This window comes from Semicossyphus pulcher, unplaced genomic scaffold, assembly GCF_022749685.1.
Source record: "Semicossyphus pulcher isolate SPU_LCO1_2020_fin unplaced genomic scaffold, fSemPul1.0.p SCAF_15, whole genome shotgun sequence".
In the NCBI taxonomy this organism is placed as follows: domain Eukaryota; kingdom Metazoa; phylum Chordata; class Actinopteri; order Labriformes; family Labridae; genus Semicossyphus; species Semicossyphus pulcher.
Genome location: NW_027211659.1, coordinates 13,560,409 through 13,587,013, shown reverse-complemented (window position 1 = coordinate 13,587,013; position 26,605 = coordinate 13,560,409). Strand labels below are relative to the sequence as shown.

At 41.2% G+C, this 26,605-nt stretch overlaps 1 protein-coding gene across 2 annotated transcripts; it reads left to right on the top strand.

The window, feature by feature from the left end:
- Positions 1 to 8,162: 8,162 nt before the first annotated feature.
- Positions 8,163 to 25,422, top strand: xirp2b (xin actin binding repeat containing 2b). 2 transcript variants are annotated; one of them, XM_069662843.1, is made up of 9 exons: positions 8,163 to 8,264; positions 10,896 to 11,059; positions 11,682 to 11,810; positions 12,396 to 12,488; positions 12,660 to 12,717; positions 12,815 to 12,903; positions 13,814 to 23,246; positions 24,686 to 24,816; positions 24,962 to 25,422. In XM_069662843.1, the coding sequence occupies exons 2-8, from the start codon at positions 11,009 to 11,011 to the stop codon at positions 24,775 to 24,777; spliced, it is 9,945 nt and encodes a 3,314-aa protein (XP_069518944.1). In that variant the 5' UTR covers positions 8,163 to 8,264; positions 10,896 to 11,008; the 3' UTR covers positions 24,778 to 24,816; positions 24,962 to 25,422. The 2 variants fall into 2 exon arrangements, with proteins under 2 accessions (XP_069518944.1, XP_069518945.1); XM_069662844.1 differs by lacking the exon at positions 10,896 to 11,059.
- Positions 25,423 to 26,605: the final 1,183 nt, after the last annotated feature.

The following is a 26,605-nucleotide window of genomic DNA, read 5'->3' as shown; positions in this document are numbered from 1 at the left end:
ATTATTCATTTCATACTTTAAGCTTCACTCTCAGGGTTGCGAGGTCATTTATGAGGCATTAAAAGGTGATTTGTGTAATAACAAAATATATTTTTCTTTCACACACAAGTACTGTCTGTTTTATTTCTACTTTTTGTGTGAAATATTCAATATCCTTGACCCACATGACCTCCTGTGCCTATGAAAGAGGGCTATGAGTAGACCTTATTATAGGAAGTATTACTGTAAGCTAAGACTGGAAGTCACTGCAACGCATTACAGGAATTACTAGGCTAACTTAATTTTGGTTGACATGATGTGACTTGATTTAAATACTGTGATAACGATGATACAGGGCTCATAGCGCGCGCGCGCGTTACTTAGGCATTTATTTTTTGCCATGACTAACATCCAGTTTTTCATTTTTCGACTATTATTAGTTTTCAGTGATTCAGTAATTATTTTGGAAACCACCTCTGTACAGCAGCCAGTGACCTAACACCACACTAAATATATCAGGGACAAACATAGAGCCTTGGTTAACCGCCTCCTGAATACTGTAAACTCATCTGTGCACTAAAATGTCAAAAATAGGCCTGTTGGCGTGACAGTTTCCAAACATTTTCTGTATTCACGCCCCGAGCAACAACACCTGCATTATTTTGTGTGAGAGGTAGTGGGAGAGATGTGAGATCACAGTGTCAATTTCAAACTTAGCATCGATATTTTGAAGGCAGTTAGGAAAGGCGTATTTTGATCTGGTAGATGCAGCCTCCAGAGAATTATCACTTTCAGTGTTCCTGTCTTTCAGACGCCTGTTTAGCATTTTTTTTTCTCTCTTACCAGAACTTGATTTCAGCCCATAAAGTGTTTTGATGTGGGGGCTGAGTTTTATGTGAAAAGGGTCCTTGCTGCAGGTTCCAAGTACAAGGTTAGCACTGCTGCGATTTCAGACTTTCTCCACCTTATTTTCCACAGACGCAGCTGGAGAAAGCACCCCTGGGGGCTTATTTAATTTGCAACAATTTGAAAACCAAAGCAGAGGTATTTCTGGGCCCTTTGGTGCAGATTAGCAGCTAAACAGTATATCCTCACTGCTGTCTTTCTGCTGCCCCTGAGAGCGTCTACATGTATAGAGATAAAGAAGTATGCATATTTTATCTAGTATACTGCATCATTGCTGTGTCCCTGGCTGTCAGGGTGCACTTGTAAGGGATCACTTTTATGTTTGGGAATGGCTTTACAGCTTTATGGCATACACAACTGGAGATATGAAAGTTACAAATCTCTCAGATTTGTGCCCTTTATTCATACTTTCACTGCACTATATGTATTGAAAAGAGAAAAAAGCTTTTGAATCTCTGACTCATAGTTGCTTATAAACATTTTAGCTACTGCTGCTCTTTAATTGATGTTAATATGAATAAATGCACTGTCCATTTGCAGATTATTCAAGGTTTCTACGGCAGCCTTAGCACGGCAAAAAACATCACATGATGATAAAAGTAGTGGTGGTAGTAGCAGTAAGGTAGCCACTGTTAATTATAACTGTTATGTTATTATATTTTCCATATTGACCCGATAACCCGATGACTTTAAGATACTAAAATATCTCAACTAATTTCTGATAAATTGCCATAAAATATTTCAGTATACTCCTAGTGATTACCGTAAAATCTGGAATATAAATCGCACCCAGGGGCAGAACCAGAGGGGTGGCCTGGGGTGGCCTGGGCCCCTCTTGAAATCTGATTGGCCACCCCAAAATCCTAAACTAGGATTGGCTATTTGCCTTGTCAGAGGCGGGTCGTGTTAAAATCAACTATTTGGGCTGTGTTACAACAGGCTGCTAGTAGCTTCTGTTTGAGTCCTTAAAGAATTAAGCTCAGAAGGAATGGTTCATTAAATTGAGTTTGTTAAATGCGATTCCTTTGCATGTTGTGTGTGGACACATACTTCATGCCACCCCTGCATAAGTCAGTGCCCCAGTTGGGCCACCCCAGTCAAAAAAGTCTGGATCCGCCCCTGCTCGCACCGGAATATAAGATGCAATCTGTTTTTGAGGGTATCCATTGAAACATATTCAAAACACACAAAAATCATGACCTACCATCTGTTTTCACCGTGTCAAGTTTGCAATCCTGCTAGCTACCGGTGCTGTGGTTGAGCTCAGCCTACGGTAATGTTGATTGTATTGAGGGTGGCGGCTGTACTGGCGATCATGACGTTGCATGTCCGTGGCGAAGCTTTAGCTAGCTTATAGCGCCATCGTCTGGGTAAAATATCGTAACACAATAAAATACCTCTCTGCATTTTATGCTGGTATATTAGTCGCACTAGTATATATGATACTTTTTAGATGGAAAAGTGCGTCTTATACCCAGAATTTTATGGTATTCTGATCTCCTGACTTTAGTGTGACTCTAGCGCCACCACAAGGTTGATATTTTTGTTAAATAAAGATTAAATTAGAATTGATAACACTTTTAATGGAACTTGGATATATCCATAGAGCCCTACCTCAACATCTGCTGGATTGATTGGCAAACAATTTTCCAATGACGTTCATGTTTCTCGGGGGATGAATCCTGGTGACTTCAGTGGTCCCCAGTTTTTTTCCTCTATAGCACAAACCATATGCTTGATATTCATAAATGGGAGTCAAATATATCATTGTCTAGTGAGATGATTGCCTTGAATGTTCATGATCCCCAGAGGTTCTTACATGCTAAACTGTTAAACATGGTTAACATTATACCTAGTATTTTCCTTATGTGCATGTTGGCATGCTGGCGCTAACATTTAGCTCAAAGTACAAACTAACACATTTGCTAGCATGCCATAGACTTTTAGTCTGGTTAGATGAGAGATACCAGAATTCAGAAAATGTAATGTTGTTTCCTGCCAGCTCTGTTCTGTTGTTCTTTTTGTGTTTCATTTGATCTCTAATGGAAAAACATCTTCGCCCGGGAAGTTAGTGGGTGTACTGTGCCTGGCTGAATTGAGGTCTTGTAATATTTCCGTTGGACCACAGGAGACCTGGCTTGTCAACGATAATAACTTTCCTGATAATGAACAAAAAGCTTCATCTCATATTTGGCGTTCTCTCTCTCTACAGTAATAGAGTTAGTTCCAATCAGCGGCGTACGCCGTTACACCCTCGCTGTGCTGTAGAATTGCACTCTTTTAATCCAATTTACTCAACACAGACATTTGCTGATTGAGAGACGATGTTCCTTTTTTCCCTTTCATAAACCGTCTCTATACAAACCACTCATTCTTTTATTGTTAGCGAGGAGGCATGTATGTTTCTGGTTGGCACTGTGTGTGTCTGTGTGTAGCTCCCTTCAGTTCTGCCAGGTGGCCTGTGGTCAAAGGCACAGAGTGATACTCTCTCTCTGTGTGTGTAGCAGAGAGCACCACACACACAGAGCAGCGACTCTGCGGAGCTTAAAGAAGCTGCTGCTACTCGATGTGACGCCACAGGGCACAGACACTTTGGAGCTGCCTCATACCACTTCTTTAAATACTACATATCAGTGGCCTCTCACACCTGACATCATCTGTTAGGCCTGTTGGGCTTAATGGTAGATGTACACTCTCCTACCTCTCAACTTCAGATGAGCAAGGCGAAAGCAATAAGGAATACGATTATAAATGTCCAGTAAGACATCTCAAGTTCTATAACGTTCGGCCAGATAGCTGCAGTAAAGCAGACATTTATAATTCCTTATTTTGTGTTTTCTGTATTAGCTGTCACTCTAAATGTAAATCCAGTTAAAGAATACAAAAGAGCAAACATTCCCTCAAAATAAAAGCCTTTCTTTACAAATGTGTGAATCCAAGAATCCTTGTGATTCATAGCTTCTCTTCTAATGGCATCTGGCAGCGATGCGGCTCATTGTCATGCATCCTGTGGTGCTATCTGCCTGTGGTCCACATGCAGTGCTCACTTATGTGTGAGCCTCCACTGCACAGGGAGAGGGGATCAGAATGAACACACTGTTAGCAATATTTCAGCAGAAATACAAAAAAAAAAAAGTGAAGTATTTGCCATCCAATGTACCTGAGATATGAATGAAACTGTTCAGGTGAAATAGCCATAAAACCTCTTTTTATATAAGCAGTTATGTAAGCGATAAAACGGTAAGAGACGTCTAGTGACTGTCGTATTTCACTGTTATTGCAGATAAAGGAAGAAAAGTTGTTGCCATAATTTTGTGATATGGAAGACAGAGCTGTCAATTAGCTTTGGCTAATGTCTACACCTTTTTCTAATAAGGCTAATGTGCTTTGTGGAGCTGCAGGGACAAACTACATCTGAGTGTTAACTCCAGGTGAATGTGAGCCTTAAATCTGACACAGGCATTAAATTAAAGAGACTTGTGTCGTCAAAATGCAACCATGATCAAGTTTTACATTAATTCTGTTGAATTTATAAACATATTAATGATAATGAACAGATATTTTACATAATTGTCTTCAAATTGCATTGTTATATGTGCATTGTGCATCTGTAGGCGCGCAACCCGATTCTAGTACGGGAAGTGTTCTGCTCTCTGTTTGTAGTACGTTTGTAGTCCAAGTAATATTGACCAATCACCTATCAGCAGGCTGCTGCGTATGCAGGAGAAACAGTCTCTGTGTAGAGCAAAAGCAGGCGGAACCCAATCTGCCGTAATGACATCCCGGCTCCCATGGGCGGTCATCTGACAATGATAAATATATATAACGTTCTTGTTAATTCCCATAATCAGATATCTGCTTGTAAGTTCAACTAACAATCGATTCTACAAAACTTTCAACTTAAGACAAATCTGCTCAACGCTGTTGCAAAAGCCATTCAGCAATTCGATTTCCCAACTTCATTGAATGCATCAGAAATGATCAATCCAACCTCTGTTCAACAAACAAGCATTTTAAAAGTAGTTAACTTACTTACTATTTACAGTGAAACTGAGACTCACCAGAAACAGATGAACAGGGCGCTCCTCCGGGGGATTAATGAGCCAAGAAATGACGGTGTTTATTTTGCTGACATATTTGGAGGGGCAAATTTCGCTTCACTTTTGATCTGAACACACGGTCGCTTCTCAAGTTGCTAGTTGGACTGTAAACAATGCAATGCACAGAAAAGGAAGTCTTGGCTGGAAGTCGTTATCGCTAACCGCTGACTAAACCGGACATGTCCGAAATGTTGGCCGTTGCTCCCAGAGGCTATATCATCGTCAGACTATAGCCGATGGGTGCAACCACTTTTCATACTGTACTATTTTCTGTGCAAATACACAATCCAAAGTCCTTTCTATCTATAAATGAAAGATGTGCATAGTGTATATAGTTTCTATAATTATTATATTATAATTTATTTCTATCACTTGATTACTCTTTTTTCTGTCTCTTGAGCTGCTATAACAAGTAAATTTCCCCCGGCGAGTTCTTATTCTTAGCTAATCTAAGCATAGATATATAAAGTGCTGTCTTTACTCCGACATATTAAACATATTTGTTTCCAGTATTGCCATCACAGATAATGCAGGCAAAAAAGTCTGTCAGCCTGTGTGAATGTGACATTTCCCTTGTTTTTAAAGAAATCTAATTAAACCCTGTAACGCAGAGGCCCCTCCTGCAGGCTTCTCTCTTATTTAATCAGGCTCTGTGACAAAGAGCCCACAGATATTTACTGCAACAGTCTGGATGAGTAGTTGCAGCAGGAGTGAGCTTTACAAAGTGACACTAAGGCTCTCCACCGAACACTTGTGTTGGTTGGCAGCGAGCCCTTCCTCAGGAGGGAGCAGCCTGGGGTTTAGTGCCTTGCTTCAGGGCGTGTTGATGGAGGATATTTAGAAAGCAAAGAGCGCTTATTCACAGCCTGGTTTTTTATTTATGGTAAATTATTCTTTCTTTTATTCATTGTAGTTCTTGCCCATTCGCCGAGAAATGTATTGGTGTTATAAATATATTTTTCTTTACTGAAAGTAGTTTTCAGTAATGATGAAGCATTGATTAAGAACTTGGACAGTGACATATTTTTGGTTTTTACACTGTATATATTCCACATGTTTGCAGTGTATTTACAACTGCAACAGCACAAACAGAAGTGGAAATACTTTATAACCTAATCATTCCGAAGGACCTCCGGCTTAGGACGGAAACAAATGTTCCCCAAACCTGTAGACCATGAATCACTATGTGGCAAACCAAAGTTTGCTCGTACCAACAATGTAGGAAAGAAACATTTCATGGGGTTAATTAGTCTTGCAAAGTCAGGCGTGAGTGTAGCATAACACGCCTTGGCTGGGCCAATGTTAATGACTTGGGCCACTTAGAGTGTGATGGCAGGCCTTCCTGCATGCACATTCAAACCTCTGCAGATGATCCAGAACGCAGCAGCGTGACTGGTCTTCAACCAACCCAAAACAGCACACGTCAGTCCGCTGTTCATATCCCTCCACTGGCTCCCAACTCAAAAATTGGCGCCATAGCTGTAGAGAAAGTTGTACAAACAGCTTGTGGTTTTGCGCATGTTTAATTCAGCCCAGCGAGAGACGCTGGAGTGAAATACTACCGTTTTCGTTGCAAGCAGTGGCTCAGAGCGGTACGGAATCCTAATACTACGAGAATATACCTGTGGATCGTCTAAAAAATCTTCAGGTCTGCAGTCTACATTTCAAACCTGACGATTTTGAACGAGACATGACATCGGATGCGAGCGTCCTAGATTGGGGAAATGTAGTTTAGCAAGCTCCCTGGCTGGTTTTCCAGGACCCATTTGAGAAGCGGATAGCGTCCTCCAAAGGCACAGAGCCAAATTGCATTTTTCCTACCATAATGACATTAGCTCCCCATAATAGCATGATAGGACTGAGGTTGAAAATCGGCTGAACTGGCCCTTTAAGAAAAAGCTAAAGACCCGGCATTTTAATGAACACCTCTGCACTTAATGATATTGATGCTATTGATGATGATTAGGATATTAATGATGATGAGGAAGATATTGGCTTTGTTTATACTGTTGATGATGATGAACCCCTGCTATACGTAAAATATGAATCTTTGTAGTCCACAGACGGACAATTCTTCATACCATTGACCTACAGTGTCTGCTTATATGTAAAAGACTATAGTATCAAATGTAATCTCTTCTTATCTCCGAGAGTAGTAGTGCTCTGTGTCTTTCTATGAGGTGGAGGGTTTCATATCTTTTCTTTCTCCCTCACTGCTTGGCTGCTTATCTCTGCTATGGATCACAGCGGACCTGCCTCAAGCTGCATAAAGCGAAGTCATCATGAAAAGAACATGAGGCCGCGACACACTGGAACAAATGTTCTGATTTCTTTTATAATCCCTTTTTGTTCTTGACAGAAAAAAAAAGACATTTTTACAGAGGAATTCCAGGATCACATTTAAAATGACCAGCAGGTGAACAGGATAATTTGCATTTCAGCCTGATGTGGTTTGGCCTTTTAAAACAGGTGCTCTGTGGAAACGCAGGTATGAGTTACACATGCGGTGGATGAACGGGGTTTTGCAGATGCCTCACAGACGTGTCTGGTCTCCACACACACTGGCCCGGCTTCCACGAGATACCAGAGTCTGGCTGGCGCCACCGTCTCCAGCTGGGCCAAACAAGACGAGCTGGCTCGCTCTTCCACACACTCTGAGGTGTCTCTTGTCTCATATTTACGGCCCCTTTAACCCTCCTCTCCTCGACAGAAAGCATTACATCATTGACCCCGTTTCAGACCATGGCCAAGACATTTCACCACCCTTTACTGTCACCTGAATTTGCAGCATTCTATTTTAATCCATAAGCAGTGAAGAATGAGAGATCCTCAAAGTGTTTGTTGTGGATTTGTACGTGCATAATTTGGCATATCATGACAGGCGGTAACAGCTGCTGGAGTATGCGGCGCACTCTGATGGAAGCGGTGATGATGAAACCGGGGTGACCTGATTTATTGGTACACAAGCGTCTGCAGAGGAGTCACAGGAAGTACTTCCATAAGGATTTTCTGGGGACTTGACATGAGAAGCACGGAGGCCTCTCTAAAAAAAAAACACCCCCAGCCCATCTTTTGCAAGTGGGCGGGGGGTCTAAAATAAAATCAGCTGTCACTGTGCTCTCGTTGGACAGAGGTGAATACATAGTACTGGAGCTGGTCTCCAACACTGACTGGGATTTGCTTTCGGCTTGGAACGACCCTGCAGGCCGGGGGTGCTGTGGCCTTTGTGTGGGATTTCTACCTGCTGAGCTTTTGCTTTCATATTTCATTACATACCTGGTAGGTGATCGGCACTCTGAGAGCCGTGTTTGTGTCTACATCTTTGTGGAAATAAGATGAATTGAGTTTTTTTTATGTGAATAATTTTGCATGCAGAAAAACAAACACATAATGAAATCTCTGTTTGAGATGTGCTGAGAAAAAACATGAAAGACTCGCGCTGAATTTTTGCTCCAATACAGACGGCAGAATGTCCAGTTTGTTTCAGACCTGCAGGAAAATCAACTGTGACTAAAATACTAAAGTGAATCAAGTTTTTGCTTGAGGAGAGATAAAATTTACTCTGTTAACTAACTTCAAATAGATGGACTGAGCTGCTCACACCAAGGCCACCTCCTCTAGGTGTTCTGTCGCCCTGCTTCCTCATGAAATAAGGAATACTGATGAGTTTTCATAAATAATGGCCCAAACACAAGGTTATCAACGCAGTCTATCTGGAAATGAAAGCCTTGACCTACAGGCTTTCCGCTATATTTCACCGAGAAACACGACCCTTCATGGTTAAGTTTAAAATAGGCGTGATTTATTTTTGCAGGTCCATGGCGCCGCGATTACTTCACTTTCTTGTTATTTGAGCTCTCAGCGCGACCTAACGTGTCATGAGATAGCCTCCGACTGTTGACAGATTTTTTTTGGCACCAAACTGTAGTTCCTGCCGCAATAATTTACAGCCTCTCCGTCTGTACCCTCAAAGTCGAACTGGAGTAAGCTGCAGTGCGGGATTGTTCAGTGATAAAGTTTTACTAAAAAAAAGTCGGTTTTGGTACTAAAAGATGTTGTCTCGGTAACTTAAATGGTTTTACTTGAAGTGTTACGTAATGCTCGTTCCTTATCCGCCTTAATGGACTGATTGGTTTACACAAACATACCCGCCATTCCTCTCAGGCTAAAATAGATCATCCCGGGGGTCTGCTAAGCTACAAATCAAAAATGACAAAATAAGTATGCCAGTAGAAAGCAGGTAACTTCAGTGCAATGCTCCAATAGTTGTTATAAAACGTATTTTTGCCTTGAATTTTAAAGAGCAACATTAATAGGTTACAGCATAAAGTTTTGTGAGCATAAAATTCAGCTTATTTTTAAACAGCTGATCTGTTATCTGCACTTCAGGGAGTATATCTTGAGTTTTCAATTCTTCGAAATACACCAGTTCAGCAGCTTTTACTGATGTAACTCTTCATATAACAATGTGTTGGTTGTTCACGGGGCTTTAAATAGTGCCAATTCACCTCAGAGCAAAGCAGAGCAGAGATAAAGATTCTCACTGTGCTGCTAGTCTTCAGAGTAATGAAGATTATATGCTTTTTTTAATCATCAAAACATTCTGGTTTCACATTTCACCCCATTCTTTGTGTCAGCACATTTGCATTCAAAAGGAACTGAGGTGTTAATACTTCCAAAAACTTTGACACAGATGTTGAGTCAGCAACTGGATGGGATAATTACCTCACTCTTTTAGCACATTGGTCTTTAGTTGATTTAGTTGATGCATCCCCTGACATTAACTGTAATAATAACCAAGTGTACCTATAATGAGAAGAAATAGAGTATGATTAGTTATACCACTTCCTGGTTGATCACCTAATCCCTGATACATTTCTATGGTGATTGGATGTATTGTATAAGCAATGCCTTCAAACATGACTGATGACACAATGATTTAAATCAGTGGTTCTCAACTGGTCTCGCCTCAGGACCCACCACCACCTCCTTAATGACAAATCGTGACCCACATTTTTCAACCACTAAAATTTATTTAATAAAAAAAGGTGCAGTTTGGACCTGAGACGGAATGAAACATCACCATATGTCAACATCACAAAACACAACAGTAAAATAGCCAACCAAAATGACCAGCAGGCAGCATTCCCTCAGACATTTTTTCCAACAGAAATAAACAAAAAAAAAAAGCTGTAGAGCTCTTGAATTGGGCTGGGATTACCCAATCAGTGGATACAAAGACTGAATAAACTACACTACTGCCCTCACGTCATAGGAAACCCATGCCCTTCAAAATAAAAGCGCAACATAGACTTTTTGCCACACCTTTTTTCTTGTCAAGCACACTTCTCACTTTAAACCGCTCCGCGACCCACTTTTGGGTCCCGACCCACCAGTTGAGAACCATGGATTTAAAGGACATTTTTTTCTTAAGTCATCACCTTCTTAAAAACTCAATATGAAGTGAGTGACCATTTCCAGGAGCCATCGAAGCTAAGGGGAACACTTCACCGAAGGTTCAATTGGGATCGGCTCAAAATGTTTCCCCTTAGGACCAAACTCAACCCACATCTTGATCATAAAAAATGTCACTAGCAGCTCTGTAGGGCTTTTAAATCTCCCTTAAAAGACATCCAGCACCTCTACACCATTACTGTGTAAAGCGTTATATATGTGCACATTATTGCTCGTCACTATAAGCCATGTTCCTTCCTTGTACTCACAACTAATCGGCTTTCAAAACAAAACAACAGCATAAACAGAAAGGGATCTGGCAGCCATAGCAGAGCTTTAATTGCATGTCTGCTCCACAAAGAAGAATTGTGTAATACCTCTTAATAATTAGAAGACACAAAATGACAAACCAAAGCAGTGTTTTCTTTAACTGTTTATTGGCTATCTGTGCCATAGCTGCTGGCAGCGCAGGTTTAACCAGGGCAGGACTTCCTGAAAGAGATTTAACCCAGAGGAACCGGATTCACTCTGTGGACTCAGAGGTCATCCCACTGACCAACTGTGAGGCCATGTACCAGGCAGCTGTCTCCAAGCGAGCAGACAACACCATCCCCAGCGGGGTACTTTAGCTTGTGCATGGACATGTACTTTAACACGCAGCTACGCTACTGACCAGAGCTCCGTGCATTGGAAAGAAAGTTTGTGTAATTAGAAACCAACTTTCAAGGTTTAAGGCAGATTTGTTTACTTGCTTTTCTGCTGAATGCTGCATAGAATGAAGCTGTTGCAGATCATCCAGGGGCTGCACAGTAGCTAAGCTATTGTCACCATTATTGTTGCTGTTGTCATGCAGTATTAGAGGAGGTGATGACAGTTTTGAAGCTGGGGAACGGGGTCAGCAGTCTTGCATATACGTGTATATAAATAGAGGGGAAACATGACACTCCCACAGCAGGACAGAAAATAGAGGAAGGTTGCGGGAAACATAAAATATTCCTGGCTTTACTTTGAAAGAGCACTCACATTTCCTTATGTAGATTTGACACCCTTGCATAAACAGGCTATAATGTTTGTGTGTTTGTGTGTGCGTGTCTGTAGAGAGAGTGAGCAAACCGCATAACGCATTAGCTTGACGCCACCCGGCGCTGCATGCATACCAGACAGAAGAGCCCTATTAAGCATCAGTTTGATTTCAGGTCGTGTCGAAGAGGAAGCAGCTAATGATATTTCCTGCTTCATTAGGTCATGGAGGAGTCGGAGGTCTGTTCCCTGCCTGGGGGACTTGCCAGTGTGAGGAAGCAATTTGAGACCCAGGAAACTGCAACATCACACAATGTTACCCAGTTCCACTTTCATCACAGAAGCGTGCAGGTACACATGTTGAACACAGTGTATACATTCATGAAAGAGATGACTGTAACTTTCCCCTTGAACCTGAGCATCCATGGGAGCTTTGCAAGTAAAAATACATCCTGAATATTCAAACTGAGGGTCTTATTACATCCTATCACTCCAATACAGGAGCAAAGTGTGTGGGCTAACATTCATTACTTCACATTTCTTTCAGCGCTCATGAAAAACCTCCAGGGCGCTTTTATAACACTTATATTGAAGCTCCATTCAGTAGATAGAAACCTTGCAAAGCAATAGTAAAGAATGTCTTATTTTTTAGTTTTTAGTAGAAACAGCTTGATACATTCTTTGTCATCTCGCCTCCATCTGTGTTTCGTCATTTCAAACTGCAGCGAGCAATCTGTTAGAGCATCTTCTCTACATGGTACTCAGTTGTGTACTATTAAGCTTTGGCTGGCGGAGTAGGCTAACATCTGTGTCTATGACAAGCAGGGCAATGTGATGAGATGAGACCGAGAGGGTTTTCTGTGTCTATGCGTGTTGTGTGTGTGGCATATACACATTTTTCACTGTGTATGATAACCGCTGTCATTTTCTTCACAGGAAATGTCAAACTCTGAGGTGATGGTGTCAAGCAGCAGCAGCAGGCAGGTCGTCCCAGGCAGTCAGCAGCTCAGTGTCAACCAGGAAACCATGGTACGTGTTTGTTTCTGTGTTCCTGCAGGCAGTGCAATAAGGCTTTGCTAATGAGCGAAACACTTTGATTGCCTTGTCTAGTAAAAACTGTAACAGATTGCAATCAATCAGATTTGCAATATTGATGTTTGATTAAATTGTTTTTTGCTATTTCTTATTTGGAATTTATAGATGTCATACAGCAACAATAACTTGGAATCCAGCTACGAAAACCATGAAAATGAAATGGGTAAGATGTTTTTATTTTTTTATTTTCTGACACATACACTATCAACACCAAGCTAATTTAAGGCCTGTCTTTATCTTATTTCCGTGCTGACTTTTAGAAGAGGAGTTTCCCAGGTACACTACAAAAGAACTGAGGGATCGCTTTGAAAGATCAATAGAGGAGGCCGCTCCACACAAACCAATGAAGGTAAGCATTGCCATTTCACTTACGTAAGGCAAAAGTATCGGGGATATTTCGGGAAAGACTGCTCAATGTAGGGCATTTAGGTTGGTATTAAGTGTAATTTAAGATAGTAAATGCCTTAAAGTTGTAATCATTAAGATTTTGGTCTCAGTTCATTTGGCAAGATCTGTGGACCCTCTTGGTAACACCAAGTGTGGTTAAACAATTCAGAAAAACCCCTTTAGTATCTTAACGTCAGGTTGATTAATAACTTAATTTAATCATCAGAAATAACTTGGAATCAACAGGTGAGTGCTGTTGTGATGTTGGTTACCTTGTTATGGAGGTAGAAGAGTCTTCCATCTAACAGCTGTGGTTGTTTCTTTATCCGTACCCTACAATTTTTAATCTGTGGTCCATACAATGTAAGACATTTTATGACAAATGACAAATTATATTTATACATTATATACCTACATTGTGAATTAGCAGCTGTAGGAAATGTTCAGTTTGCAATAGCAATAACTTAGGATAGTAAGGACAGTGAATAGTCAACAGAGTGGCTGATATCAGTGAGATAAAACTCCCTCATTTGTGTGGAGGCAGATTCATTTGGGAATTGTGGACTACGTCATGATTACCAACTGCATAAAAAAGACACAGAAACATTACCAACAGGTCAGGAAAATCTTAAAGATTACAACTTTAACTCGTCATGGTGATTTATAGATCTGTTGCTGCCAATAGTTACCTCGGTACGATTTGGTAAGACTTGGTAAGACTTGGTAAATACTCATTCTGCTTTGTAACATTCTATATGTTTTATCATCTAACTTTACACTTTATCTGACAAGAAATTAAATGTACATATAACTTTGCCGTGTAATGGATTTAGATTTATTTACCCAAAAATATAATTTCTGTTCCTTAAAAGATTGAGCGTGACATCAATCGATCTAAGTGGTCCTCAAATGTGACACAAAACAACACAGTGACTAGTGAGATGTATGAAGCATCTGCTACTGAGGCTACAGACAACACATCGGCTGCAGTGATGGATTATGAGGACTTTCCACCCCCGCCAGCTGAGGATTCTGACTATCTTCCACCCCCGCCTCCAGACTTACTAGAAATGCCATCAGACAGTCAGAATATGCCAGCATGCCATTACTCACCTGAGCCTCCAGAACAAGCAAACCCCCCCAAATGCCCACCTAACAAAGAGGCTTACTACAAGCAGAGGGGTATGTATGAGCTTAAACGCCTCTACAAGCACATTCATCCTGAGGTTCGGAAGAATATCGAGAAGGAGTACTACACTGATTACAATGAGACTGAGAACAACCACTTTGAGGGCCAAGAGTATGTGTATGAGGATGAAGATGGTAGTCCCGATGATATCAACGATGAAGAGTATGGAGAATGGGAAGAGATTCTACCTGGGGAGGTGCAGGCGATGCGTTGGAAGTTTGAAAATAAGCCACTGGACGCCATCAAAGATGAAACTCTGGAAGAGGATGACGAAGACAACAAAATAACCGGACAGGAGATGATTTTTGGAAAAGATGTAAGACGCACAGCTTGGATGTTTGAGACCAAGCCAATGGATGAGCTGAGTTCCCACAATTTGAACTCGACCGAGTATAAAAACAAATTTAACAAATTTGATAAAGGAGATGTCCGTGCTGCAGCATGGTTGTTTGAAACCCAGACAATGGACACTCTAAATAAAATGCATAAGGAGGAGGATTTAACAAAAGAGATTGTGTTCACAGAGGAGGATGGAAATGCTACCATTTACATGATTGACAATAAGTACATGGAAAGCCTTGGACACACAGAGACCATTGATGAGGGCCATATGTTGAGTCTGAGGTCAGTGTTAGAGGAAATTAATGAAGAAGTGAAAACTGTTACAAGCACTTTTGACACTCAGTTTAAGTGCATCATTATGGGACAATCAAGCCAAATGCTGGAGATTAAGTCTGTGCGTAAAATTGAAACTGAATTGGAGAACTCCATAGCTTCACGTTGGCTTTTTGATACCCAACCCCTGGACATGACAAACAGAGAATCTTCATCTTTGAAACTTGTGTGTAGTCTTTCCATGGAGGATAGCAACAAGGGAGACTGGGGCAGGTGGTTGTTTGAGATAAAGACATTGAATTCACTCAATGAGTGGGAAAGCTCAAAAATGGAGAACAAAGAGATCATTGGAGCCGATGTGCGCAAACACTGCATGGTGTTTGAAACCCAGCCAATGGATTCTCTGAAGGATGACTCCAATGCTAGACCCCAGTCTCTTGAAGAAGTTGTTGGGGGCAATGTTAGATCTGCCAGAAATTTTTTTGAAAGCAGCCCTCAAGTCGCGAGGAAGACTGGGCCTGAGGTCGGAAAACTTCAAAAGGCGACAGTAAAGGAAGAAATGAGAGGAGATGTGAGACACCAAAAGTGGCGCTTTGAAAGCCAACCTCTAGAGCATATAAGAGAGGACAAGAAAGAGGTTACTCGCACTGTGAATATTGAAAACGACCTCACACAGGAGGATGGCACAAGCTGCAGGGCAGATGTTCGCAAGAACTGCTGGGTATTTGAAACGCAGCCAATGGACACCTTAAAAGATGATTCAAATGCACTGGCCCTGACAAAAGAGGAAATTATTGCCGGTAACGTGAGATCAGCCAGACATTATTTCGAAACAAATCCTTCCGAGGAGCTTAAGGAGCTTGCAGAGGTGGGCAAACTGAAAAGAGCAGCAGCATTCAATGAGGAGAGGGGTGATGTCAGACATCAGAAATGGAGATTTGAAAGCCAACCCCTGGAGCAGATTAGAGAGGAAAAGAAGGAAGTCATTAGAACAATCGACCTGGAAGAAATTGATAAAGTGGATGTCTCAAACTACAAGCAAATCTTTGAGAGCACAGATTGTGACTGGAGGGATGAATCGCAAAGGATTCTCATCGAGGGTGTAACATCAGGTTCTGTGAAATCAAATAAAAACCTGTTTGAGTCTACGCCACTGTATGCCATGCAAGACAGCTCCGGGCACTTCCATGAGGTGAAAACAGTCCGTCGCGAAGAGGTTGTGAAAGGAGATGTAACGACTTGTAAGTGGATGTTTGAAACACGACCAATCGACCAGTTTGATGAAACCATTGATAAATACCAAATTATCAAAGGTATATCCAAACAAGAAATAGAGTCTGGTGATGTAAAAACTGCAAAGTGGTTGTTTGAAACACAGCCTCTTGATGCTATCAAGTACTTCAGCAACATTGAGGATGAAGAAGTTGTTGGGACAAGTACTGATCTTGACATCATGAAGGGTGACGTGAAAACCTGCAAGTGGCTATTTGAGACAAAACCAATGGACATCCTGTATGAAAGAGTCGACTTGAAGGGTGAAAACGAATCTGAAGAAGTGCAAAAGGGAGACGTCAAAACCTGCACATGGCTTTTTGAGACACAAGCGCTCGATACTATCCACGATGAGACTGAGACCATTCTGAAAACATGCACTGTGAATCAAGAGGACATTAGAGGAAAAGATGTAAGAATGGCTTGTTTTCTCTTTGAGACAGAGAAACTGGAGAACCTCTCTGGAGAGGAGGCAGACTCTTTTAAGCGTGTCACTGAGATAGACTTCTCATCTGGTGATGTGTCAAGGATGAAGTACATTTTTGAGAATCAAACTTCCGATATCATGACTTCTACATCAGAGGAAGCAAGGCAAAAGCTTAAGAGATCTCAGACTGAGGACATACAAAAAGGCAATGTAGTGAACTGCAAATGGCTCTTTGAAAACCAATCCATAGATACAATACATGATAGCCAGGAAGAATCCATGAGTAGTCGCACGATAAATGATGTACAAGGAGGAGACGTAGATAAGGGTCGTTTTATTTTTGAGACGTACTCCTTAGAGAAAATTCAGGAGGCATCCTCTGAGACAAACACAGAGCTGATGAAAAGGCAAAAAATTGTCCGGGATGAAGATGAGAGGGGCGATGTGAGAAATTACACGATGATGTTTGAAAATCAGCTCCTCTATGCCATTCAAGACAAAGAGGGCCTTTACCACGAGGTCACCACCGTTACCAGTGAAGAGGTTACACGAGGAGATGTCGTTGGAACCCGATGGTTGTTTGAAACCAAGCCCCTTGATGCTATCAAAGACACAGATGAGGTTTATGTAATTAAATCTGTCACACAACAGGATGTTCAAAAAGGAGATGTCACCTCTGCCAAGTGGAGATTTGAGACGCAACCTCTCGATAGGATTGCTGAAGAAAAGAAGGCTTTAATGAAAACTGTGGATGATATTCAAGGAGGCAATGTCAGGATGAACAAAGATCGCTTTGAATCAGACGCCCTGTCACAGGAATCTGTCAGGACGGTCAATGTGAGTGAAATACAAAAAGGCGATGTCAGGACAGCCAAATGGAGATTTGAAACCGAGTCCATTGACAAAATAAGAAGCATGAGCTCAGAAAATCTGATTGAAACTGTTAAAAAAGAGGAGGTTGCAAAGGGAGATGTTAAACAATCAGTATGGCTGTTTGAGAAAAATCCCCTTGACCACATAAAAGAGGTAGATGAGCACGAAGATCATCCAACCATCACTCAAGAGGAGATTTCTAAAGCGGATGTAAAGACAGCAACGTGGCTCTTTGAAACAACCCCATTTGATAACTTTAATGAGACAAAAATGGAGAAGACTGAAATCCTGGGAAAGAGCATCAAGGGAACTCTTGAGGAACTTTACAGTCAGAAAATGGTGAAGTCAAAGGGAATTCTCATTGAAGCTGATGAAATTGGAGATGTAAGAATGGCAAAGTACCAGCTAATGAATAAGGATGCTCCGGAGATTCAGCGAGAGGAAGTCATCAGGGGAGATATGCAGACTATTATGATGAACCTACTGAACAGACAGGAAAGAAAGGAGCAGCAGATTGTCATAGATTCAGAGGAGAAGGGTAATATCAGTTCAACAGTGCACCAACTTTTTAACCAAGAAAGAGACAGCAGTGTTGAAAGGGAGGAAATATTAAGAGGGGACATTCAGGAAGCTATAAACAACCTTTTCAACGAGGGTGGGTTGGCAAAACATGGAATACTCATCCAGGAGGACGAAAAAGGAGATGTGCAAATGATGATATATTCCCTTCTCAATAAGGACCAGAATGTTAATGTTGAAAAAGAGGACATTGTAAGAGGGGATATAAAGAGTGCTCTTCAAAGACTGGCCAGCGCAGACAAGTCAGATCAGGCAGTGAAGATAAAGGTAGATGACATTGAAAAAGGAAATGTCAACTTTTACTCCACATGCATTGAATCTGGGGCTCTGGACTATCTGAAACAGCTCCATGTAGGACCTGATGAGACTGAACAAGACACAGCAGAAAAAGAGAAGATCGTTGGGGGCGACATCAAGGGCACCAAACTCATCCTCGGCCGCAATCGAACGCAAATTGAGCGTACAGTAGAGGATGTTATACCTGGCGATGTTCACAACACGGTTAAAGTTTTCATGTCAGAACCAACAGTCTTATTGGAAGGACTCCAAAAGGAGGAGATAGTCAAAGGTGATTTAAGAGCTGCTTTGAATTCATTGTCTGTCTCAGCAAATCAGACAGTTGTTGTAGAGAAAGAAGAGGTGGTGAAAGGCAACATACCGAAAGCCATGCGGTGCCTGGAGAGGGCTCAAAAGCGGTACAAGGAGGTGGAGAAGCCAGATATCATACCAGGAAATATCAAAGGGGCTCTGAGGTCTCTTGAGAAATCAGCAACATCCAGAGTTGAAGCTGTTGTCGATGATTTAGTTCCTGGAGATGTGAAGGCCTCTCTAAAATCACTGGAGCTGGCAAAGCGAGCAGTGAGAGAAGTTGAAAAGGAAGAAATTGTCAGGGGCGATATTCGCATAGCAATGCAAAGTCTACATGATGCCTCAAGTGAGAGGAGAATGAATCAACAGGAGACAGATGTTCAGGGAGACGTCCGAGGAACGATTCAGCTCTTAATGGAGCCTCCACCTTCACCGAGGATGCAAAGAAGCCCAAGTCTCGAGGGTGATGTGAAAGGCGATGTTAGGATGTCAATTAAGTCATTATATGAGATGCAGGAACAAACCCAGCAGGAGAAAGAGGAAGTGATAAAAGGTGATGTTAAAGGCACGATTAAATCATTGTTGGAAACAGCACAGCGTGAAACTCCTAAAGTCAGACTTGGAGCCTACAGAAGGGTCAGAGTCAAGCAGAGCCCTCCAGTTAAAAACTTAAATAATGATGCACGGAACATACAAAAGATAAAAACAGCTAATTTGGTTGAAAAGAAAGAAAACCACTCCACCTCTAATGAAACTGAAATAGTTAGAACAAAGTCAAGTTCTGTGGAGCAGTCTGTTCAGCAATCAACAACCGTGGTGGAGCATAAAACTATTACCCAAAACCACGGCATCAAGACATTGAAGACAGAGTTTCGTAATCTTAGATCCAACCCAAAGGGAATGATAAAAGTAGATAAAACCAAAGTAAAAACTGATGTTGTAATTCTAAAATCACAAGTACCAGAGATTGATCTGCCTCTTCCACCTCCACCCCCACCAGTGATAGACAATGACCTGCCTCCTCCACCTCCTCCTCCTCCCTCTGTTGATTCTGACATTGATCACCTTCCTCCGCCACCACCACTCACAAGCGAGCCGGACTTCCTCCCACCTCCTCCATCTCAACAAGAACTGGAGAGCATGCCAGCACAGGCAATTCATGCTTCACCAGCTAAAGCTAAAAAGATGACAGTTAAAAAAGTGAAAGCTCCTGCTTTACACCCAGTCCCAAAGCTTGAGCCTAAAGTGGAACTCGGTAAAACTAAACAGGTGGAGGTAAAAACGGAGCACTTGGTAGAAATGAGCCAAAGCCAATCGAAGACGACAACACATACATCAAAAACTATCCCTCCACCACCTGCATCACCACAACCACTAAAGAAAGTCTACATCTCTCCAGTAAGATTCACCCCTCCACCTTCTCCTCCACCTTTCATGAGAGGGCAAATGAGTAAATTTAACACTCCATTAATAAAAGCAGAAGAAAAGTTCCGGAAGCTGAAGGAGGATAACACCCCCCCAACCACTCCAACACCAATTTACATCCATGACTCAGTTACAGCTGCTCTTGAAATGCTTTCAAACAAAGACACAGAGCAGTTAAAGAACAACACATCCCAAATCAAACAGGAGGGAGCTGAAAATACATCACTGAGTGTTCATTCAGACTCTAGATCATGTGATCTTTCCAAGCATGTTGTAGTCTCAAGTACCACCCAGGGCAATTTCAGTACGAGTCATGAGAAAATCCTCTCAGATTCATCAGTGATATCTTCTGCTCAACAGCAAATTGTCGCTAATGAGACTTCTAAGGTCGTCTCTGTTCAAAAGACCTCGTCTGTCTCATCTGTTAGACAGCAGATGCATACAACCTCCCAGAAAACAGTCTCTGTTTCCTCCAAGCAGTCTGCTCAGTCTGTCATGGCTGATAAAGTCCAGGCCTCAATCACTGATTTTGCAAAAACAGAAAATATGTTGGCCGATTCTAAAAATCAGAAAACAAAGGGCAAAAAGGATGATGAAAAGCATGCTAATAAAATCCCTGAACCTGCTGTTACTTCTGAGGAGAATCTAAAATCAAGCAAGTCGCAATCAGACAACAAGAAGACAAAAGATAACTCAGCACCAGAATCACCCAATAATCTTCACACTCAGTCCTACGAAAGAGAAAATGTCTCCTCAGAGAAAAAAGTAAAGGAATCAAAATCACCACCACGTAATAACAAAAAGAAAGCTGATCTTTCTCCTACGAAGAACCAAGAGAAAGTTTCAGATCAACCAGTGCAAACAGAGAAGACAGCTGCCAATACAAATGGAAAAAATGGCAAACTAAACCAGAAGGTGAAAAAGAACAACAAGCAAGAAAAGCAAGTTGAGGCCATGACATCCAATGAGACTGAGAAAAAGAGTGTTTCACAAGAAGTCAAGGTGGGAGTGAAGGAAGCTACCGAGGTGAAAGTGATCAGTGAATCAAAAGAAGTAAAGGCTGCGGTAAAGCTGGGGATTACGGCAGTTACCCTTTCACCTGCTGCAGTCTCCATGTCTACTGGTACCGTTAGCTTAACTGACAGCCAACAAGAACCTCCAACTCCAGCAAAGAAGAAAAAGAAGTCCAAAAAGTCTAAAGGGGGTGCACAGCAAGGTCAAGGTAAAGACATGGGCACGGAATCAAAGACAGAAGTTGTAGAAATCAAGACAGCAACATCTGAAAAAGCCCATCAAACTCAGGAAACAATTGCGGTCACCCAAATTCACAAAAGTGTTAAAGAAGAGCACATTCAAGTCATTACCACAGACAGCAAAGACATTCAGAATTCCCAGGAACAAAAAGCAATTCAAAAGAATGGGAAGGAATCTCAAAAGAAGAAAGGAACGACTGTTATTCAGCAGAGCGTAGAGGAACCACCAGAAGAAAGTAGGGATGTCCCAATTAAAGTGACAGGCAAGTCAGAAAAAAATGAACTGGTAAAGTCCATAGCAGGGAGAACAGAGGAATCTCAGAGGCGAGACGACCAAGTGTTAATCTCTCACATCACAGAGATGCAACAAGTTTCAGAGAAGGATAATTGTAAAACTGCGAAGACTTGGCTAGATATAGATTCGGATTGGCTCATGAGTCAGAGAGAAGATATTGAGACAATGGAGAAGCACGAATGTGAGCCAGTTTCGGAGAAATCGCTTTCTGGTGGTGCAACACCAAGAATATCCAAGATTAGTATTGGTTCTGCCAAAATTGAGAACCAAACAAAGAAAAAGACCTCCCATGAGAGAAGGATGGAAGAAGTGAGTCAGTGCAAGTCCGTCGACCTTCGGGCTCCCTCACCGTCACTGAGGATGCGTTCGCCCTCACCGACGTTTATCACCATCGAATCCACCCGAAGGACTGACTCGCCCCAGAGAGTCACTCCATCACCTACCTTGCTGCACAGGCCACCAACACCTCCCACACCACCCCCACGCAGGTGTGAGACCCCAACATCACGCCTTACTAGAATCACACCTTCTCCAACTTTTGACAGAGCGGAAAATTTGGCTCGACTCAAAGACACCACGGCCAAGCTCTCTCGTGGCGTAACCCCACCACCGCTGCTCCCTCAACAAATCTCAGAGAAGAAATCAGAGATTGTAGAATCACCAGCATCATTCCATCGCCAAATCAAAATCGAGTCCCAACTTTTGGAGGCTTCAGAGACATTGATTGCAACAGAAAAGCCCAAGAATAGTTTATCTGGGGAGTCTGAGTGGGTTGATGTGAATTTGACACACGTTGAAGAGAATCAAGACAGTATTTCAGAGGGCTTGAATGCAAATGAAATACAAAGCGAGTCAGAGACCCGAATGCCAATGTTACAAAATGACCCAGATCTTTGTGAAGATTCGGATTCAGAGCCATCAACTGCATCTTTCAAAGAAAAGAGAGAGTTTTTTGAAGAGGCTCAAAAGGCTGAAATTAACAAGACCTATATGCGAAAGGAGCCCATTGCTATCCCTGAACGACTGGGCCCAGACATGGAGGAGTGTGAGGAAGAAAATAAGAACAAAGAAAAGGATGAGCTTCCCAGGGCGGACTTGTCTGGTCTGTTATACAAATTTGAATTACCTGAAGACAAATTATATACCAGAAAAGAGCTCCTCCCACTTGCAGAGTGGCTTCACAGTAATGCCGAAAGCACAGAAGAGAAAACAGACATCCTGGAACAGGAAATGCCAACTTTTGACATCCATGCTATTAAAAATGTTTTTGAACTTGGTGAGCAAAGTTCTTCACTTGGAGAGGAGAAAAGGGATCAGGAGGAGCCCCTGTCAAGCCTGAGCGAAACAACAGCAGACACTTCAAAGCGGGAAAGTCCTCATGAGACAAAGGGAGGCTCAAGGCACAGCACCCCCCTCCCTCAGCAAAAATATGAGCTGGAAACTGTGCCAGCAGAACCAGCAGGCTTCTCTGAAACCAAATCAATCACAGAACATTTTTCAAATTTTGACGAGTTTGGTAACAAGGTCACTGGAACAAGGACAGCTGTCACTGGGCACTCTGAGAGTGTGTCGACCGAACAGGTTCCTTTTTCCTATGCTGATGCAGTTAAAAGAAAAGCTGCTGCAGCGAAGCGATCAGAAACCTACGATGAAGAAGCTACTGAGAACTTGCTGAGGAATTTCCACAAAACGTGGACAGAGAGTGAGACAGTTTTCAAGAGTCTTGGCTACACCGTTTCTGAGGAGTCAACATCGCAAGTTGTGTCACAAACAAAGATCGTCTCATCTGGTAAAGACCTACGCAGCATGACACAACAGAAGCTAACGGCATGAACTATGGATGAATGTGTGTACTTGTTGGGTTTTAAAAGCATTTTAATAACTGTATGAATTGTTCTGGCTTTTCTGTGAAATGAAAAATGTTGGTAATAAGTAACAAGACTGAGAGCCATGCTAGCAGCTCTGAGAATTGTAGGCATAGCAGTGCTGTGAGCTAAATACAAACATTAGCATGCTAACATGCTCATGGTGATGTGTAGCTGGTAGGCTAATTCTTATTAGCTAAGGGTGTTAGCATACTCACGTTAAGGAATAATCGCTAATCACAAAGTACAGGTAAGGCTGATGCGAATATTTTTTACAGATGTTTGATCGTAAACCAAATTTTTGGACAAATAAAAATTAAAACTGTATGAGGGGAAAAGCGAAGGCTTAAAGAAAGAGTTTGTAATTCTTTCTTTGAAGACTAATATCTACCAAATGTCATGACAATAAATCCAATAGTAGTTTAGATATTTCCTTCTCAACCAAAGTGGTGGACCCATCATCTGACAGGTAGTCCCATCCATAGAGTGACGCTGCTAGCATGGCTAGTAAAACGTAACATCAGGTTTTCAGCTAACAGTATTCTCTGAATGCATTGTTAATCATACATTTTTGCAGATTTGAGTTTAAAAGTTCATCCTTGACATTGTGAAAAGCTGATTGACACATTTTTTATTTATTTCCACATTATTTCAATCATCACCTTTTTATAAAGCTTTCAACGTAATCTCATGGTCTTCATCAGTGAACTGAGTTTGCTGTGTTTTCATGGACTTAATTAAGGATGATCTTTGCAGCCTTTGAAGCCATTTACATCAAATGCCAACATCCAACCTTGAACAGAGATGGTAGTTACATGACCAACAATTATTATTTGATGAAAACTCAAATCTATTTACTAATACAGACAATGGTATTGCCTTGTGATGGCATAATGTTGATGTAATTCTAAGCATAATTTGTATAAATGGTCTACTTGGTCATGATAAGCAGTGCAGCCTTACGGACCAGAATAAAGCAAGCATATAATGTACCTTTCCAGCAGGAAAATTACAGTATTGGCTGGCTGTGGGCTTGCAATGAACCGAATAACAGCTTATTTGTTGTTCCCACAAACACTGCCAAAGTGCAGTTGAGAAATGCAGGTATACAGTATATGCATGGATGTGTGTAGGTAGATAAGTGGATAAGATAAAAACCAGTGAGCAACACTGAATCAAGCGCTCTTAATATAAATGTTTGATTTAACAGAAGAATGTGAATGTTATACACAATTTTAAATACAAACTTAATCTATTGCACTACTTTGCACTAAGATTGCTGTTGCATTGTGAGTCATCCCAAAGGAAATGCTCTTCTCATGGGAAAAATCTAACAATTTGAATTTTTATTTCTTGCAAACAGGCTCGAGTTCCGAAGTCGGAGCTCTGCACGGTATGTCGGAGGAGAGCTTATCCGATGGATGCTGTGATAGTGGACAAAAAGAAATACCATAAATCCTGTTTTTACTGTGAGCACTGCAGAAATAAATTAAGGTATTTATTTGATTATTTCTAACAAATAGCCACCATTAACATTAACATTCATTCGTAAATGCCTTTTTATTTTGATAACAGTATCAATGTTAGAAAAATACTTGCAACTATTTTATGATTTGAAATGATTTTTCATTTCTTTTAGCCTTGGAAATTACGTCTCTCTCCATGGACATTTCTACTGTCTACCCCATTACAAACAACTCCTTAAGTCCCAAGGGAACTACGATAATGGACTTGGGCAGAAACCTCCCGCAGGAAGTGGTGGACCCATCCCCTCAGATGAAAAACTTGGAGAATGGAGATATTCTATGAGCAACCTAAGTTCAATAGACAAAACACACAGTGGTGAAAATGAAACCACTAAAATGTGTGATGAAAGCAAACCACTCAACAGAATATCTGTAGTTTGGCCCCCACAGGCTGATCCCCCGAAGAAAGCTTTTAAAATAGAGGAAGACATTCAGCTAACTAAACCACAGTGGCCCCCTCCCGACAGCTCCCCAATGTCAGCCAAACACCAGCACAGAAAGGCTGTTCCCAGAAGTGTCCTTTGAAATGAAGTCCAAAACCTCACTGTTTAGTCAAATAAATTCAGAGAAGAAGCACAACAAAAGGAATAAGATACTAGGAAAGAACTGTGCTTGCTGTAGTGTTAAAGGAAGTGTCTGGTAAAAGGTTGTGCAGTAAAGTGATTAAAAAGGGAACAAGTAAAGTAAGGATGTGAAAGGAAACTGTATATACTTGTAAATGGTGTGCAAGTGGTAAAGCAGGTTGTAACTGTGATAGAAAGTGCTAGGGAGATAGATGTGGAAAAGGTTTAGAAAGTGGATGTGGACATGAAGCAGGGTGCCTTGAACTAACAGGTTTATCCCATGTGCATTTTTTTCATTCAAGCATTTTATTTTATTTTTTTCCTGACGTTCAGCAGTCACACAGATGCATCTTTTCGTATTTAATACAACAAGATCGCCTTAAAAGTTACAAAAACAGAACTTTAAACACCGTGACAAAATGAATAAATAGTATATTTAAAAATCTAATTACACAGTGACCGCAAATAAATCTTAATGTTAATTTTAATCCGAGTTAAGTAGTTAGAGTGGTAGGTTTAGTGACTTTTAAATTAGCTGAATGTCTGAAGCTTACAATTCTCACGGCTCTTAAAGATAGCACAGTAAAATCCATTAGTGGTGCTTTCAAATATAATTCGGTCCAGTTTCTTTTTCATCCCTATCTCTTTATTCTCAAATTAATAGGTTTTATTCTTCAGTTCACTCCATTTTTTATGCTGGTTCATGGAAATATTTTCAGCCTGTAGACTTCACTGTTGTATAAATTTGTCAGGGCTTTTGTCATTCAACATATCAACATTTTTGCATTTGCCTTTTTTAGCACCTGCTGTGCAGACAACTAAAAGCATCTGGAACTATTTTATTTATAATATTGAAAGTATATAATATAAACAAGTGAATTGGTGATAATCATGTTTGTTTTGGACATTTGTATCCTATTTTGAACAACAAATATTTTTGAATGAAGAATTTTATTTTTTAGATTAGACAGTTATACCTTGATTTATACTAGAAAACTCCTGATTCTGTCACACTGTCAGGCTGGTTCACTTACTTTATTGCTGATCTAAGGGCAATAAAATATTGAATTTAATCGTTTTATGTGTCTTTTTCTATCGCCAAAGTGTATCCACTTCAGCTTACAGGAAGTACCGTCCCAGAGCTCATCTGGTGTTTGTCTGGATGAAGCAGCCGACTGGAAACAAGAGCAGGTC

Coding starts and splice junctions, on each gene's coding strand:
- xirp2b (XM_069662843.1), top strand. CDS start 11,009: ATGTACCAGGCAGCTGTCTCCAAGCGAGCAGACAACACCATCCCCAGC. Junction 11,811..12,395: donor TTCATCACAGAAGCGTGCAG/GTACACATGTTG, acceptor TTTTCTTCACAG/GAAATGTCAAACTCTGAGGT. Junction 23,247..24,685: donor AACAAAGATCGTCTCATCTG/GTAAAGACCTAC, acceptor TCTTGCAAACAG/GCTCGAGTTCCGAAGTCGGA.